The sequence below is a fragment of the Equus quagga genome, chromosome 12, assembly GCF_021613505.1.
Source record: "Equus quagga isolate Etosha38 chromosome 12, UCLA_HA_Equagga_1.0, whole genome shotgun sequence".
In the NCBI taxonomy this organism is placed as follows: Eukaryota; Metazoa; Chordata; class Mammalia; order Perissodactyla; family Equidae; genus Equus; species Equus quagga.
The window spans coordinates 37972492-37992095 of record NC_060278.1 but is presented as its reverse complement, the minus strand read 5'-3'; the positions used below and the strand labels follow the sequence as shown (position 1 = coordinate 37992095).

General features: G+C 35.8%; 1 protein-coding gene across 2 annotated transcripts in view; it reads left to right on the top strand.

Annotated features, from left to right (window-relative positions):
- SMYD3 (SET and MYND domain containing 3) overlaps positions 1 to 19604 on the top strand; it is a 663517-nt gene that overhangs the window by 146326 nt on the left and 497587 nt on the right. For both annotated transcript variants that reach the window (XM_046678091.1, XM_046678090.1), the window contains exon 2: positions 16164 to 16227. In XM_046678091.1, coding sequence (XP_046534047.1) covers positions 16164 to 16227 — 64 coding nt within the window. The remainder of the gene's footprint in view (positions 1 to 16163; positions 16228 to 19604) is intronic.

Genomic DNA, 19604 nt, shown 5'->3' with positions numbered 1-19604 from the left:
TAACTATTAGGCTCTGTTAATATTTTTTATGTAAAGACTACTGGTTATCTATCTAATATTCATTGGGCACTTCTTCGTTAATAACAGAATTCCACTTTTATTGGAGCTGGCAATAAGCTGGCCAAAGAATTATGTTTCTATTTTCCTTGCATCTAGGCTTGGCCATGTGACTTAGTTCTGGCCAGTGAGATATAAGCGCAAGTTGTGTGTGTGATTTCCAAGAAGGCTCTTTAGAGGGAGCTTACCAAGATGGAAGCTTTTGCTGTTACTCCTTCCTGCTGCCTGGAATGTGGATAGCATGTCTGGAGCTCTGGTAGCCACCTTGGGTTAACTAATGACTAACAGAGGGAGCTGGATACCTGATCACTATGAGAGAAACTATAGAACCCTATGTGTTCAAGCCAGTGTAATAGGGGATTTTCTGTTGTGTGTAGCCACACCTACTTTGAAATTATTTGTTGTTACTGCTATTAGTCTTTCCATTATCTTATGCCTTTAGGATCTATAGACTATTCCTGTCTGATCCTTTCCTGTTTTTGCAACTTTATCTCTTGCTGCACCCTGTGCTGCAACCATAGTGATCCCCTTGGGCTGAAGTCTGTACATCTTAAATACCTCTCGTTGTCTGGAATGCTGCCTTCCCCTTTTAAACTTGTTCATTAGCAAATTCTTACCCATTCTGTGGTTCTAATTTCACTGATCATCTTTAGTGAGTCAACTTTTGGGAGCTCTCTGTTTCTACTCTTGAGTTTTCCTGGATCTTTATTACGTATTTTGACTATGACATTTGTCATTTTGCATTAAGGATATTTTAGGAGCAGCATGTAATTGGAATGAGCATGATTTCTGAAATCAGATAACATCCAAAGTTATCCGTCAATACCAGACTCTTAGCTCCATGTCTCTGTATCTACCCTAATCAGACGGAATTCCTCACCCTTTCTCAACAGCCCCACCTCCAGTCCTTCCTTCTATATCATCTGGAACATGCTCGAGCATCAGCAAAAACTATATCCTGAGGTCTTCTCTGACTGTTCTCTTCTTTTTCTTGCTCTAAGTGAAATCTGACTGCTTTCTGAGGACAGTGCTTCCTGTCCTTCCAAGTAGTGACTGTTTTATCATATCCTAAATACCTCAGGGTCTAGAGAAACAGATTGTATCTTTCTTGTTCCCCTTGCTGCTTTTGGACCATTTCTCTTCCTCAAAATTGCCAGCTCCTTTGAAGCATTTGCTGTTATAACCACCCCCTCATCACCTTGCCTTTCAGTTATTCCTTTACATTCATGGCTCACTTTTTATTTCTTCATTGTTACTCCTGATGTCATTCTTGGTGAAGTGGATATCCATCCAACACATGGCCCCTTCATCTCCACTTCTGATTATCTTTGTATTTACCCTAGTTTAGCTACTTCTTCCCTTGGCTGTACCCTAGGACTTGTGATGACCAGTAACTATTACTAATTATCTTTCAATTTCGGGGTTCCCACTCTCCAACTACTGCTGTTTAAAGGTATCTAGCACGGTACCTGACACCACATAATAGGTGCTTAATAAGCATCACTGCTGTTACTGCTATTCTGCTTCTGTTGTAGTATCAACAATCATTAAAAGCAAGAACTGTGGGGGCTGGTCCCATTTACGAGTGTGGTTAAAATTCCGTGCATTCTCCTTTGGTGTCATGGGTTCATGGGTTCAGATCCTGGGTGTGGACCTGCTCCACTCATCAGCCGTGCTGTGGAGGCATCCCACATACAAAATAGAGGAAGACTGGCCACAGATGTTAGCTCACAGCTGATCTTCCTCGACCAGAAAATTTAAAAAGAGGAAGTTGGTAACGGATGTTAGCTTAGGGCGAATCTTCCTCACACACACACAAAAAAGCAAGAACTATGTCTTATTTCCCTATTTCTCCAGAAACTACCATAGTCCATAGTACAAAAAGGTCCTTAGTGATATTTATGGGCCCAGTAAAATAAAGAGCAGCAGTAATAAGGATGTGGCATTCAAAAGATCTTTATGTTAGATAATAGGTAATTAAAATTTACCATTTAAAATATCACATAATTTAAAAAAAACATTTGAGTAGTGACATTTCAAAAATTGTTTTGTTCACATTTCCTCTGGAGGAAAATAGATATTATAATTTATTGCCATTGGGATTATTTTAGTTTAGTCAAGGTTGACCAATTACATATTTCCATCTTCTAAAGATTATTGTAAATGTGCTATAAACAGGGAGATTGCTTTTTAGTGAAATAGGTTAGCTTACCTGAAAAGAGTTAATGATCTTTTCTCTTCCGTGTTGGTAGACTTCTCACTACCAGCCTAAGAGTGGAGGGGAGGGGGAAGATGCATTAAGATTCTCTCAGACTTTCCTGTGTTCTGCATAGGAAAATAAAAGTATTCAATGCCACTGTATTATCTCTGATTCTTTTTCTTCTTTTGAGATAAGAGAAAAATGTATAAAAGTTTTCTATTTATTTGGGTGGGGTGTTGACTTTCTACAATATTTTAAACTCATGTTGACTGACAATTTTTCTAAAAACACTAGTTGCATTGTTATTGTGTTCTTGTTTGCTTGCTTTTAATCTAAGAAATAATTGCCATTTAATTATGTCCATGAATATTTCAGTAAATAATGTCTACTTCTACTATTACTGTACTTTGATCCAATAGTTTCTCATAGTTAGATATATAAAGGACTTGAAAATAGCTAGGAAAATTATTTTTGGGGTTTATAAAATTCTGAATTTCTAGAATGGTTAAACTGTTTAATATATTACTATATTTCTACTTAGCACTGAGATATTTCAAATGATATCTAGAAACTTCTTTTGAGAGTCTACCATTAAAAAATCTCTTAAAGGAATAAAAATAATGTGATGATAGTAAGAGTAATATTTACTGAGCACTTCCTATGAACCAAGCATGATAAGTTTTTTGCATATTTTAATTCTCATTACAGTTAAGTAATGTTGGTACTATTACTATTCTCACTTTAGTTCAATGGTTTAGAGAGATTAAATTGCTTAGTATCACATACATCCTAAGTGGTAAACTAGATAGAATTCAATTCCAGGCTATATGGCTTCAGTGTCACTGATTTAATGACTGTATTATATTCTCTTATAGTGGAGGAATAAATACAGATACAATCTGTGAGAAATTAATTTACAAAGAATGCATCCAACAAGAAATTAAACTTTATAGATGTAATCTCTTAAAAAGACAACCCAGTAGGAAATAGGCAAATGATATGAACAGGAAATTCACACAAGAGAAACTATGAATGTTAAATAAACTTGAAAAGATGCTCAAACTCTGACTACTTGTTAGGAGAATGCCCAGTGAAAGCACAGCAAGATAACATTTCCCACCTGTCAGGCTGGCAGGAAGTAAAATGACCTACAGTATCAAGAGTTGACAAGATATGGATTTAAGGGAACTCTCCTTATACTGCTGTGAGAGTGTAAATTCCTACAACCACTTTGGAGAGCCATTTGTCAATATGTAAAATAGTTGAAGATGTGCATTCTCACAACTCAGCAATTCCACTTCTAGGAATATGTACTCTAAAGCAGTGGAAGTTAAAATGGGGGTCCCCAAGGTCCTCTAGGGGGTCTATAAGGTGAAAACTATTTTTATAATAATGTTATTTTTTAATAATATGTTATTATATGTATAATAAGATGTTATTTGCCTTCTTCACACTCATTCCCTCATTAGTATACAGTGGAATTTTCCAGAAGCTACATGACATCAGATTATTCAACAGATTGAATTCAGAAACATAAGTGAGAAGCCAGCTGCTTTCTATTATGCCAGACATTAGAGATTTGCAAAAATGTGAAACAGTGCCACTCTCCTAACTTATTGTTGTTTCAGAAAATATAGCTTTTTTTAATAAAAATATTTATGTCAGCACATAATGGGATTATTATAAATGAGTTAATAAATATTTTAAAAATTTATATTGATACATATAACCCACATAAATAGAGCCTTTTTGGGGTCTTTCAGTAATTTTTAGTCTGACTGAAACCAAATAGTTTTGAAAATCACTGCGTATGTGCACAGTTCGTGTTCATTGTAGTATTGTTTATAATAGTAAAATAATTGTAATTAACCCAAATGTCTATCAATATGGACATGATGTCAGTTCTTTCAATATGGAATGGTAAAATAAATTGTGATATATCTTTATATACAAATGTATGCACACACTCATACACATTGATACATAATTACACATGAATTAGACAGTATATATTTGTCAGATGTTCCTTAGCTCATGTGTCAAATAAAATGATTTTTTTGCGAATGTAACTATATTTCTGTTTATAAGTATGTAATAAAATTAAGTGCAAACTTTATTAAGAACTAGATATTACTTCATATTATTGCAGATCTGTTGACCTTAACCTTAAAAGGCAGAAATAAAAGCGGTAATAACATAAGCTACTCCATTTGACTGGAATGCACAATAAAAAGCATTCATAGGACTTGATATTCTAGAATGTAGAATGTCTTAAGTGTTTTGTTTCAGGAGCACTGTACCGTGTGTTTATTGAAAAGGAGGAAGCATCATTTTGTTATATCTTTGTATATATACTTCCTCTGTAGTGGCTTAAACAGAAACTTATTTTTCTCATGCAAAAACTGGAGATTGGTAGATGCTGGCTATTCACTCTTATCAGGATCTTTCTGGTGGCATTTATTCTCAGGCTGCCTCTCATACTGAGAAAGTTGAAAAGGGCAAAAAGCCTTTCTCACTAGAAATAGTTGATTCTTGTTGTTCACAGTAGTTAGGTTTATAAAGTAACCATGGAATTAGCCACACTGAATTAGCCAATACTGAACCATTGCTCCTAGGGGATATACAGGTTTAGGTTCCTATGAGCCTTTGGTCACAACATTTTTGTCAACCAATCAATACGTAACATTGTTTTATGTGTGTTTCTGTTTAAAGACACCTTATTTAATATATATTGTTGATTCATTACCATTGAATTCATGGCCAACAGCGCTATAACTCATGCCTGAAAAAAGCTTATCTAACACATAATTTCTCTATAAGGCACATCACAGCCTCTTGCACTTAGGGAGACTAGACAGCACCACAGTACTATACTTGTGGGACATTTAAAATAGTGAAATCATCAACGAAAAGTGCAAAAATGAGAAGAATGTGACCATGAAAAGGACTCTTGTTTACAGTGTGAGAGCTGAAACAAGAAAGCAGAGTATTTTTTTTTTTTTTTTTTTGCCTCATCTGGGAACATGTACATTAGATAACTCAAATTTTTTACTTCTCCACACATAACCATGAATGATTGCAGAAATGCTGCAAGTATTGATTTTGGGGTTACAAATAAATTTTAATGAGTAGGAAAGTTTGCAAATAAGACATCCACAAATAATGATGATCAGCTGTATCCTTTTACAAGTCATTAGCCAGAACCGTAAACATGGCTTGCTCTTAGAGCAATCAGTGGCCATGGGCATGAGATTTTAATTAGTTTAGACCAGCCATGATTTATTTCCCTGGAGTTGGCAATCCTCTCTGAAATCAAGAGCTCTCTGTTTGCTGTCTCAACAAATCAAAGCTCCTGTGGCAGGGAAGAGTGAAGTGGTTGTTGGGTAAGCAATAGACTGTGCCTGCCATATACTAATCAAGTACCTGGCTTATGGAAAGGGCTCAGTACATTTTTGTTGAAAGAATGAATCAGTGAATGAATGACAGGGTCATTTTTTGAAGCAGCCTTTGATTTCTTTTATATCTCAAAGAATTTTTTTGTCTGAGTCTGAATCTTTTAAAAAGTAATGTATTGATTGGATAACTACAGTGCAAAGTAAAAGTTCATATAAAAGAATAAAGAAATTTTACTTTATCTGGGTGAACTTCAAGTTAAATAAGTCTAAGAAAATGATAAAAAATGAAGTGTCAGATGAAGTGAAACCTGTGAAACATATTGCCTTTTCATTAAAGTTTGTTTATTTGATTATGGAAATGAAATAATCTTATATAAAATTGGAAAAAAGGAAAAAGGATAAAATCATCTCAATTCATATCACTCAGAACTTCAACATTTTGACCTATTTCTTTTGTCTTTTTTCACACATTAAAAAAACAGTTTTACAAAGTATATGTGATATGAAAAAATCCGTTCAACATTTTAGGTAGCCATTATTATCATTATTATTTCAGATTAGAATAACTTTAAGGACAGAGAAGTATGTTTATTACCTGTAGTTGCAGAGAAATAAATGAAGCAGCCAGGATTAAAGTACATTACTCTCAGAATTTTTTCTGCTCAGGTTACCTTCTTTGTTCCATACTTAAAAGCATACTGAGCCTGAGTCCAAAATTCAGGGCATATGAAATTTCCTTCTTGTGCATTTCTAACTCCCATTTTGGCGCATTGTCTTAGTTTCTCCTCCATTTTGTCCCTAGGCCTTTTAAATATACAACGCTCTGGTAGTTATCTGTCCTTTCTATACCTACTCTAAGCAAAATTTCTGTTCCTAAAATCTCAACTATGTGTTTGAAGAAAAGCAATATGGTTATCTGATTAAAGTAATTCACACTAAATTGCAAATCACTTGTAGTCATAAGCCTTTTTGGGGGATGTCTCCATTTTATCACAAGATATTCTCAAACTCAGATGGGTGTTTGGTAAATAGAATATGTGAGGGCAATATTTTGGTGCTGTGGGAGAGCTTTCTATTGGCCATACCACCTGCTTGCTATAGGAGGAGCAGACAGACATGAAAACTCTTGCGCTAACCTGTTAACTCTCAATGGCTGTCAGCTGAAGATCATTCTCTCTATAAAAACCAATAAGAATTTATAATTAATTATAATACATTGGCAGGTGAAACATTTAATTCTGTCTCCTAAGGCCTCTTCTTTTGAGATTTCTTTAGGACTAGGTCAGCACAGAACACTTTCTTTATCAACTTAAAGTTATATTTTATTCTCCAAAATTGAGTTATTTGAGATTTCATTATGGCTTACTTCCAAGAGAACTTGAAGCAATTTATAGGTAAAAGTTAAAGTAATATGCTTAATTATAACGTAGAGGAGCAAATTTTTAAAACAGGCAGAAGGGAAAGATGCTTCCAGGCCTCTGAAATGAACAGATTAATGTAATTAGATAGTGTATTTGGCTTTTGCTTTTCTCACTTTTAAAGCCAAGGTAGAAATATGGTGCTGATAAATTTCATTTTCTAACTAGAGGACTAACTAGAAGAAGCATGATAGATAATTCACCCATACAAAGTATTTCCTGAAACTGAAATCAAGGTGGACATCTTTTGCCATTTTGAAGGCTTAGGTCATAGTATATTGATGAAAATGTTGATCAAACATTCTTATACCTTCTTTGAAATTTTTCCCGTAGTACTTTTATTTTTATATATCTGCTGTGTGATATTTATATGTAAATAAGCAATACTTATGTATTTAAAGAGTATCTGATTTCAGTCTTTGAATGAAATCAGATTTTTTCTTCTTCCTCATATTTTAGATTTCAAGAAGACTTAGAGAAATTAAATACATCTCTTGGACTTATCAAAGTTGTATTACTGGACCAGGTTGAAGAGGTTTCCTATTTAGAAACACAGATATTGTGGCTTGAACAAATCCCTCTTCAGCAGTTCATTTTGATCACAGCTTTCTTCAGGCTACTCGTATGTGTTCTGCCTGAAAAACACCGGGAAGTCACCAGTTTTCAATTATTAGCTGCTAGAGTGACCTACAGCACACAGTGTCCAATTTTATAGAGAAGAATTATATAATGAAGAAGTTTAGATCTATGCTCTTGTAAAAATCTGAATTTTCTCCTTAACTTGTAATAGACATTACCTTGCATAATTCTTCTGCATAATTGCAGAAGTGAATTTTTCTGATCAAACTAAAAATAATACTAAAAGAAACTTCAGTGAATGTAGATTTAACAGTGAAACTCTTATGATGGTAATGAAAATTTGAAATTAGAGCCAACTATTATGGGTACATGTGGGTTTCAAAAAATGGTATTAGTGAATTGTCTGTGTACCTGCATGGAGATGACCAGATTTGTGGCATATGTGGATTTTGCCTTTTTGGCAACCATGGAAGAGGTATACAAGAATCTCTTTTCAGATATGGCGTAGGAAGAGACAAAATTACCTTTAGCACTTTGAAAATCTACTCAGCAGCCTCAGTTTTAACTCTGTGTGGGTTCTTTGTTTGGCACTGTGCTCACAGGCACTTTATATAGATTATCTCATATCGTCCACCCAACAGTCACTTATTCCCACTTTACAGAGGAGGAAATTGAGGCTAAGAGAGGTTACAAGGTTATAATTAGTAGGCAGTGGGCCTGTTGTCTCAGTCTGTCCAGGCTGCTATAACAGAATGTCACAGGCTGGGTAGTTTATAAACAACAGTTTATTTCTCACAGTTCTGGAAGCTGAAAAGTAGAAGATCAAGGTGCCAGCGTGGTCGTATTCTGGTCAGAGCCCTCTTCCTGACTCATAGCTGCCCCCTTCTCAGTGTATCCTAGTGTGGTAGAAGGGGTAAGGGGTCTCTTTTATAAGAACACTAATCCCATTCATTAATGTTCCACCCTCATGACTTAAGCACATCCCAAAGGCCCCGCTTCCTAATACTATCACCTTTAGGAGCTAGGATTTCAACATAAAAATTTGGGGGGGGACATAAACATTCAGACCATAGCACTTAGACTGTAGATTTTGAGCTCTAAACTGCTTAAACATTGTCCCTCCTAAGTATGAGGTCTTCCTTTTTCCCTAGAACAGCCCTACTATCCTCTTCTATTCACTCTTTATCTATTAGTGACTTTTCCTTTGTCTGAACTTGGGTCCTATAGTCTGTGTCACTTCTCAAAACGCGGTTTTGTATTGCAGCTTGTTCTGCAAGTGGCATGTGTTGATCTGTCCTTTACTGTGAGCTGCTAGAAGCAGTGACTCTAGTGCCTTCTCCACAGTCATCCATCCAGGACCTTGCCTGGTGATGTCCACATGATGGCCAATTAATGAACACTTGTCTAATCGACACCTGGAGTTTGTGTTCATCTGGTAGCACTGTTTCCAAGAGACACTAGCATTTTTTAGGAGACTGAGGACAGTGGAAAGGGAAGTAGTGAAGTAAGATGGCCTGCCTCTCTTACTAAGTTGGCTCAAATACTTGGCTGTGCTTTTTCTCTAAGTGCTAATGTGGATTTAAATTGATTGTGTTTCTCCCAGGAAGATATAGTGTTTGTGAGTCATAGATTCATTTTCCCTGAAATATTAACCGTTACATTTTTCTGCTTTGTAGTTTAAATGTTAGAAATGTGAAATAAAGTGATAGGGAACATAGAAAAATGAATCCAAACCAATTCTACTTTTCTGTGTTATGAATCTGTATTATTTTGACTACATCTGCTGCTTTATATTAAAAACCATTTGGGGGGCTGGTCCTGTGGCCGAGTGGTTAAGTTCAAGTGCTTCGCTTCAGCGGCCCAGGGTTTCACCACTTTGGATCCTGGACACAGACATGGCACTGCTCATCAAGCCATGCTGAGGCGGCATCCCACATGCCATAACCAGAAGGACCCACAACTAAAAAAAATATACAACTATGTACCTAGGGGTTTGGGGGAGAAAAAGGAAAAACAAAATCTTTAAAAAACAACCCAAAAAACCATTTGATAGTTAGGTGGATGGTGGACATGAATCTCTTTAATTTAACAAAAGGCCTTTGGGCCCATACCAACATAATTACCATTTTGAAAGAAAAATGGAAGATCTCTTTACTCTATTATTATGAATATTTATGCCAAAGGGAGTTCTTTGTGTTTAGCATTTTCCAGTGTATTTTATTTGGTCAGCGTAAAACTAATTACAGTACCCTTGGATAGAATACCGTGATTATATTTGGGATAATCTCTTTTTCATAGTGTAGAATTTCATTTGCTGTAGAAATTTCCAGGGAGAAACAGTCAAGCACTTAGTTTCATGGCATTAACATTTCTAATGGATCAGGAGCCTGATATTTCAAAGATATTTATAAACATAAAGATTCTTTAAAGAAATGTTATTTCTGTGGTCTCTTTGTTTAAAAATTATATTTAGACTTCATTTACTTAGTTATTTTGGCTTTTTCCATTTAGAAAAATGGAGCTCTTTATTCACAAGAGCTTGCCCATCATGATATTTGGTATTCCTCATACTCCATAGAGCATATCTTAATTGTATGAAAAAAATATTTTTATGGGAATTCTTTTCAGAGACTCTTCCTTAGAACTTGAATAAAGGCATGGGGTACTAAATCAGACACCCTGTAAGTCAGTACTCTTTAGCAGTGGTAAGTGGTACAGGCTCTACCAAGTGTACTCTGGCCTCTTTCTCAGCTTGGATTTTTTCCCAATGGTCACAATGATGAGCCACAAACGAAATTTTGGTCCTTGAGAAGTGTGCAAAAGATTGCTGAGCAGGGATCTTCAGTTTGAATAAAGAGGCTGCAAAGACACACCCTGGACTCTGGGTTTTTTTCCTGATTGTATATAGGCAATGCTCCATCCAGGTGTGTGTGCTTCAGAGGACAAGAGGATCACCAGGCTCCCCTGTGGTATCTTAGCCTTTGTGTTGGCCTCGTTGGTCATCAGTGAGCCAGTTACCTTCCATGGTGAGATGGCTGTTGAAGGAGAGATTCAACTGCTAGGCACACTGGGAGACTTCTAGGGGGTCAAGACACATTGCTAGGAAAGAGCCCTGTATAATAAGGATACTGTATGTGAATGTGTTGTAGATGCATTTTTTTCTCTATAGGAAGTTTAAAATGGTTTCTGCAGATGCCAGGGCTGGGAGAAATTTGAGAGTCACTAGAATTTTTTTGTCTGTATCCTGTCCAGGAAACTTCGTCGCCTCTGCCTGGCAACTGGCCTTACTTTAGATCAGAGTTTCTAAACAGTAGGTTGCTTTTTTCCGCTGATAACCAGGAAGGACAGAGAGATGTTCCCTTAAATAGCACTCTAATTGTTGGGATTTGCGGGGTCCGGTTAATCCCCTTTCCTCTTTGATTTCTTAGAGACAGTGGTTTCTCTTATATCCACATATAACTTTTTAATTTGTACACCGGAAGATCGATTAATTTTGCTCCATTGTTTCTTTTCCACATTTTGGTTGCCTACGCTGTTGGAGAAACTAATTATGGCCCAGGTTTTACTTGGAAGAGAAAACTTCACTTGTTATGCTCCATGAACCACTGTATCTGGCACAGTGAGTAACCTGAGAATTTTCTCTGATTTGACACTGTGTTGGATAGCATATTAGAGTTTGTATGTACTCTAATATGATGTCAAAAAGGTCACTTATTGGGCATTTGCGCTGGCCCAGTTGATGGTGTGAGGACCTGAAATTGGCCACCCCAAGATATGTCTCTTTGGCATCAGGATTATTTGAGGCTGATTGCTTTTGATAAACTGGGACAGGGAAGGAGGCTCTGAGGAATGGAACTTGCCCTTCCTTAGGACATATTTACATTTGTAAGGTAAATCTCTATCTGTAAAGGTGCCTCCCTCTCTGTACCAAGAAGAAGAAAGGAGATGACCTTCTCTCTAAAAACTCTTAATCAATACCAAAGGCAAGGACTTAAAATCTGCATTTTATTGTGCTTGTCTGGTAACCTCCTGTAACTAACTTCCCTCCCCCTCCCAACGCTGGCATTTCTTTAAGGATTAAGCATCTATCCTTAGGCTAGGAACTGATTGCTGCGCTCACCTGTGGCCGCCCAGCTCCAGACATAGACTTGCCTCCTGCTGCACCCACCGAGATAGCAGACCATTACCTGCTGTGTCCATCAAGCACTGTGCTGACAGGGCAATCTTGTGACTATTGTGGGAGGGACATTTCAATCACATCTGAAACACCCTGTTTGGGGGTATATAACCACTCTGTGCACCCCACTTCTTCGGTTCCTCATAAAGCTTTGTTTAATTTTCTCTTGCTATTCTGTCTCATGTGAATTTAATTCGTTCTCCGGCCAGACGAACCCCCATTTGGTAAGAGGAAATGTCTTCCTCCCCTACAATGGATTGGTGGTCGCAACTGGCCTGAACTGGACAAGAGGTCTCAACTTCCTGAAAAACCACTCTTACTTACTCCGTTGATGAGATTGGATCAGTTGAACTCGTCCTAGAAGGCTCTTGGTTACAGAGCTATTTAAAATAAGTAGTCCTTTTTCTGTAAGATTACTAATTAGTTTTGTTTTTTATTTGACATATACATTTCTGATTGCTCTTTTTTTTTTTTAAAGAAAAATGCAGGTTTAACTTTCAATTGGAAATGTGCTTTTTTTTTTTTTTTTTAAAGAGAAAAAGAAGAATGTTTCATGAGCCGTCTGGTGCATGTGTTTCTTCTACTTACTTTCCTCTCTCACTGCTGGCCAAGTTTTTTCTCTGCAGGGAAACCTTACCAGGATGCTGAACCTTACCCAAAGAGGAAAGCAGTAACCTTTCAAAGGCTCAGTGGTTGGTCTAATCAAGGACACACAGCCTTTCTCTTGGATTCAGTTGACCTTTTTTTGAAACTTAAGAACTTAAATTTATTTGTTTAGTTATTTGATATGTAAAAATAACCCCAAACATTTAAATAACTCATGTTAAGGAATTTCTTTCACACATCAAGTGGCAACTAAATTATTCAAGTATTTTGAATCATCTTGCTGTTTACTCTGCCAAAATTCTATGTTAAGATTCACTAAAGCCTATGGTTGATAGCTATGGGTGTGAGAAGACAAAATTTTAGTACTTGCTAGCGTGCGTCACTGATCTTCTTAGGTACCTTGATTTTGCTAATTATTTTTTAAAATCATGAGCAAACCATTGATATAGTTGGGAATCTTTATTTGCAAGCAACAGAAATTGCTTCTCAATAAGTTAGACAAGAAAAAGGGAAATGAAGGAAAATGAGACGGGCTGAGGAAGGCAGGATTTAGGCGAGCCACGGTGAGTTCCTCCTCAGGAGGGTTCCTGCAGGAAGATCTTCTCCCAGTTTTGGCAGCAGTTCTCAGATTGGCTTGCCACGCTTTCCACAGGGTGTCTTTTGGAAGTTTGGGGCTGCTTTTCTTTTCAGGTCCACTGGAAGCCCAGGTGCCTTCTTGTTTTTTTCCCACAAAGATGCTGATTTAACTCAAGTCTTGGAGCTGTTAGTATTTTTTTCTGCTCACCCATATTTTTGGGTTTGCTGTAGATGTTTTCCAGGATGGGGAGGGATGGTTAGGTTTTGCTATTCTATTTGCTCTGTCATTTTTTATGGGGAGAGTTAGGAGATTAAAAATTATATTACTGCAAGGTCTGGCCCCATGGCCGAGTGGTTAAGTTCACTTGCTCCACTTTGGCAGCCTGGGGTTTTGCTGGTTCGGATCCTGGGCACAGAGATGACACCGCTCGTTGGGCCACACTGAGGTGGCATCCCACATGCCACAAGTAGAAGGACCCACAGCCAGAGTGTACAACTATGTATTGGGGGAGTTTGGGGAGAAAAAAACAACAACAACAAAAAAATTGGCAAGAGTTGTTAGCTCAGGTGCCAATCTTTAAAAAAAAAAAAAATTATATTACGGCTGTCATTTCTCCAGAATTCTCTTGTTTGTTTTTAACTCTCTACTGAATCCATTTTCTTCCTAGTATTTGTGACTTTTCTCTTTTCTTAAATAATCTTGTAAGTTTGTTGATGTAATTAATTAGTCTTTCTGGCTTTGTTTTTCCTCTGTGTTTTATTTCATTTTGTATATTTGTCTTACTGTTATATTTTCTTACCTTATGTTTTCCATTATTTTTAAATGTAAATTCTTGATTTGCATGTTTAACTCATTTATTTTCAGTTTTTCTTCTTTTGTTTCTTGGTGAGGAAGATTGGCCCTGAGCTAACATCTGTGCCTGTCTTCCTCTATTTTGTATGTGGGATGCCATCACAGCATGGCTTGATGAGTGGTATGTAGGTCTGTGTCCAGGATTGGAACCCGCAAACCCTGAGCTGCCGAAGCCAAGCGTGCGAAGTTAACCGCTATGCCACTGGCCGGCACCAGTTATTCTTCTTTTAACATAAACATTTAAAACTATAAATGTCCTTGTATTACCTTTGATTTATCTTATAAGTTTCTATATAGCTTTTCATTATTTAATCTGTTTTCTAATTTTCATTGTGATTCTTTGTTCCTTGAATTATATAGAAATATGCTTTTAAATTTCCATACGCATGAGATTTTACTGGGTTTCTTTTTGTTACTGAGTTCTAATTTAATTCCCTCATGGATAGAGAAAATGATTCAGGTGATATTGATTTTTTGGTATTTTTGAGATTTGCTTTGTGGCCTAGGCCGTGGCCACTTTTTGTAAATGGCTAGTAGGTGCTTGAAAAGAATATGTGAATACATATTCATATACCAGGTGCAAGGGTCTGTGTATTGTATGAATCAAGTGAATTATAGAGCTCCTGAAGCTTTATCTGCTTGATCTATGAATTCCTGGAAAAGACTATATGTTTTCATAGTCATAACTAACACTTATATGGTACTTACTATATTCTAGGCACTGTTTTAAGGGCCTTATATGTATTAACTTATCATATATTGTTCATTTTCTTCCTTCTGGATCTGTTGTTTGCACTTCATATATTTTGAGACTGGGTACATTTGTTCTTAGGTACCTAACGCCTGGTGATTAGAGTCTTTTGTCATTGCATATTGACCTTTTTAAATCTCTAATAATATTTTTAACCCTAAAGTCTCTTTTTTTTCTGATATTGATATAGTTAACACAGGCTTTTTTCTAGTTAATATGTGCCTGGCATATTCTTTTCATCCCACCTTTGTATGTCTTTTTATTTGAAGTGTGTCTCATAAATAGCCTGCGGATGGATTTTGTTTTTCTCCAGTTTTATCCAAGAGTGGTCGTATAGCATGATGATTAAAAGTGAGAACTTTAGGGCCAGGTTGCTTGGGTTTGGGTTGTTGTCTGGGATGTTGATATCTGGCAGCTACAGTTCTATACTCGTGGGTGGGAAGCGTTTTGACTTTTCTTTATTTAGACCTTTAACCTCTCCCTGTGTTTTATGTCTCATATCTCACCTCTTGTCTTCCAGGGGTGAGGTATCTAGTGTATTCAAGTTCTGATTCTCTATGGGATTCTGTTCTTACCCTTTCGATCTCACCTGCTACGTGTACGTTATGGTGTGTTTTCTTAGTTTGCTCTACTCAATCTACTTTGTAATCTCTTGAAAATGTATTGAAGTATCTCAAAAGTGGGCATAATCAGACTGCTTACTTACAGGACTGTTTGAAGTTAAGTGTGAGTCAATAGATGTGAAGAACTTGGAACAGAACCTGGCACATCAGAAGTGCTTAGACACATTTGTTCTTATTACGTCATAGGGTTAGAATTATAGTTTGATTTCTAATGCTCTTGGACATCTTTAAAGTATCTGTAGTCCTGTCTGTTGTCATTGTTAATTTTATCATCATATTTATTATTTTTATTTTGTAATTCAAGTTTTTGTTCATTTTGCATCTTTTCTTACTCATGTGATTTAGAGAGACATAATTCTGGAGCATCTCAATTTAGCATGTCTAAAGTAGTAATTGAATTTAATGGAATCTTAAAATCATTTCCAAGAAGGTGTCTATTCATAATTAAACTATGTAAGTTAAGATTTATAAAATTTTTGTATTGGAAGGATATAGTATAGTTTCACCTAGTTGGTGGACTGGATTCTGAATGTCATTTGAAGAGATTAAAATCTTACAAAGTGAAACTTTTTGTCTAGGTAGGAATCTCTATTTTAATTGAATTTATGGTAAAAAGAACATTGGTGATGGTTGCACAACAATGTGAGTGTACTTAATGCCACCGAACTATACACTTAATGGTTAAAGTGGTGAATTTTATGTTATGTATATTTTACCACAATTAAAAATAAAGAACATTAGTTATTACGTACATGTCTCACGTTGAAGGTGAAAGAAGATATTCATCAGTGTGAAATCTAAATCTTAAGGGACCATAAAGATGGAGTGAGCAGAAATTATTTGCGTCAGTATGTTGATTTGTTGTCTTTCTTCAATCACGTGTATGGTTCTCACTAATTTCCTAATGTGAAATTTATTTTTATAACAGGAAGGAAAAGCTGATGCGATGTTCTCAGTGCCGAGTTGCCAAATACTGTAGTGCTAAGTGTCAGGTAAGAGTGTTTAGCTGTGCATAAGCGAAACCTTCAAGTTCTCTACTCTTAAATTTGTCCTCCGTTATGCCTGTTGGCCTATTTCTGTTTCTTCACAGTCTTTGATTTATTTTAACTTGTTATTTTTCTTCAATTAAAAAATTAATATATGTATATGGTAAAAAATTATGTATATACTATATATAAAATTTATATATATCATGAAAGAAAAGTAAACATTTACTCCTCTCCCATCTTTTTGTCTTCCTAACCTCAGTCCCATTTCCCGGAGATAACCACTGTTAAGTTTCTTCTGTGTCTTTCCAGCATTTTCTTGTGTGAATACATTCATATATGTATATCCTTTGTTTAGAAAAACAGATGTAGGTTATTATGGTACATATTCTTGTGCACCTTGATTTTCTTTTTCATTTGATAATCTATCTATAGGAACTTTTTATATTATCCCATTTATTTCATTTTATGAATGCACCACAATCATAAATTCCCCATTAATGAATGCTTAAATTTTTTCCAATATTTGGTATTGCCAGTAATGTACCAAGCATCCTTTTGTGCGCATTTTTGCATACTTCTGCAAATTAATTGTAGGATAAATTCTTCCCAGTTGTATCAATCGGTAAAAGAGTATTTGCATTTTAAATTCTTAAAGATAATGCCAAATTGCCTTCCAAGAGTTTGAGTTAATTTACAACAACCAACAGTCTATGAGAATTTTTGAAATTATTTAAAGGATGCATAATTAACATTCAACATGACCTTTCTTCTAACCTTCTGATTAATCATTTAATAAGAAATGTAATTATGCTCTAATGAATTGTGTCATAATAAAAGTCTAATTGGAGGTGGTGTGTCGGTTTCATTTGCCCCCCAAGTACCACTCATCCTTCTTGTTTCTTATTTTGGGGTCTGTGTGTATGCATGTGTGTGCATACACCCAGGGTTCCTCCTTTTCTTCTTTTAAATGTAGGCCATGCTTATCTGAGGGATTTTCTGCTATCTTACTTTTTCCTTTGAAAGTAATTTCTCCAAACTATCAATAGAGTCATCTTAACAGAATAGAAAGCAAAACATACAAAAAAGTCACAGGACCCAAGTTCTAACGACACTTCTGCCGTTAGCTAGTAAAATTATCCCAGAAACTCTTTGGGCCTTAGTTTCCTAATCTGTACTACTAATAAGAGCTAATATTTAATAGACGTTGAGTATGTGCCAGGCACTATTTTGTTCTGTTTACTCTCATAAGTAACTTCAGAGGATTAGGTATTGTTTTTGTGCTCATTTGACTAATAAGGAAACTGAGGGATAGAATGGCAAGCAACCTGCCAAACATCCAACAGCTTGTAGGGTCTGGAGTTTGGGAAATGAACCTAGGTAGTCAGAATCCAGACATTTAGTTTCTCTTCTAACTCTAAATTTTATTCTTGCTGTAACATTCTAGTAGGTGTAGTTTTCCATTTTCTATTGTATTCTCCCCTTTTTTCCTGGCTTTTTGTTTTATTTTATTTTTAATGCGGATACACTCTATCCTCTAGGAACACAAAACAAAAAATACAAAAATAGAAGTTTAGAAATACCGCTTTCCTAATAAAAATAAGGAATGTGAAAAGTAATTGAATTATTTTTACCTCATTTTGTAAACCAAAAATTCTGTTAGAGTTTGAAAGATACCAGATTTATGTAAGATCAGTAGCAATAATGATAACAAAAAGCAAGAAATAAAAACAAATACATGCTTTTTCTATAATATAAATTTTAGAAAGACTGTTCTGTGGTGATGTTTTTTAGCTAGTTTATTCATGTGAAACTGAGCTACATGTTTCAGGGAACTTCATGTTAAGAAGACTACATATAGAACCGGCCAATTACCATATTTCTTGACACAAATGTTCTAGATGAATTTCTATGCTCAGTGATTCAAACATTTACTTTTATTTTCCCCTGTTTTTTCCCCAATGCTGCTGCTTCATTTTGTAGTACACTCTAGGAAAAAGAAAACCCATTATCGGATTAGAATGAATAGGGGGAGTTTGGTAGGTGGGTCTGTCATTTTGATTCATGATAGTGCATGTATTTTTACCACATACATTAGCTGTTTACTGTAGCATCAGTAAAATGCCATCATCAGAGACACTGTAGAAGGTAATGGGAAAATAGCCAGTTAGGAGAAAGATAGCATATATAACACCAGCTAGTGCATATGCTTGCTTGTATTTGGAGGATGGGTGTGTGTGTGTGTGAAGGTGGGGTGGGAGTCAGAGATTGGCCAGAACATATGCATTTAAACTGCTCTGTTTAGCTCAACTTTAAGGTACAGCATTAAACATTGTAATTATTGTGGATACCTACAAAGCAGGACAAAATTAAACTGACAAACCAAACTATGAACAGTAATGAACAGGAGGCAAAAGCACTTGGAATGGAAATTGAAGTCGAGGATGTAATTTGTAGCATAAAATCTATAATATGTTTAGCCTAGGGGGATATATCTTTGGTTCACTAGCATAGATTTGACATGTGGGGCCGTGGCATCTGTTGTCTGCGAGAGACTGTTGAGGTATTATAGGGTATAATGTCCCTTGTGCCCATAAGCATGGTATCAGTGCCATTGGTTTTCACATTTCATTTTAAACATAAGCAATACAAGGATACATTTGCATTATAAAAATTAAAACAATATAGAATAAAATGTAAAGGTTTTCCTCTAGCTTCCTTACCCCATTCCTAGTACTGCTTTCCAGAGGTAATGTCTGTGTGTTTGTTGTCTGAGTTTAGGATACAAACCAAATCGTTAGTCTGTGCTTCATATAGTGTGTGTATATATATATATATATATTTACTCCTGTGTACAGTACTATTTACTGCTGTGTACAGTACTGTTTCTGATACTGATCAATATATTTTGTCGTCAGGTGCTGTGTATTCCTCTATATATGCCTTATTATGAGGTATCATATAATATAATAGAGGGATTATATATGGAACCAGTCTTATTTCTATATTGGCATAATCAAAGCATCACAGATGATTATGAGATCAAAGAAGAGGAGCAGGCTAAGTTTTCTTATAAAAAAGCATCCTCAAAATTTGCAATACTGAAAGCAAGTTAACCAATTTCAAGCAAGTTTACCAATTATCATTTCACCTCTGCTAGATTTAATTTGATTCATAATATCTACATTTATAACTGGATTAATTGCTAAGCAAAATAAGCGGCTGGGTACTGTATCAAATTGCAGTTTATATTCTTTTAAAGAGTACTATATTAACAGAGAGAGGCTCTATTTTATGTTGATAATTATAGACCTCTTTAAAAATGTGAATCATATTTTTGGGTTTACATTTTATGCTTAGCTGTAGAATGATTTGAATCATTT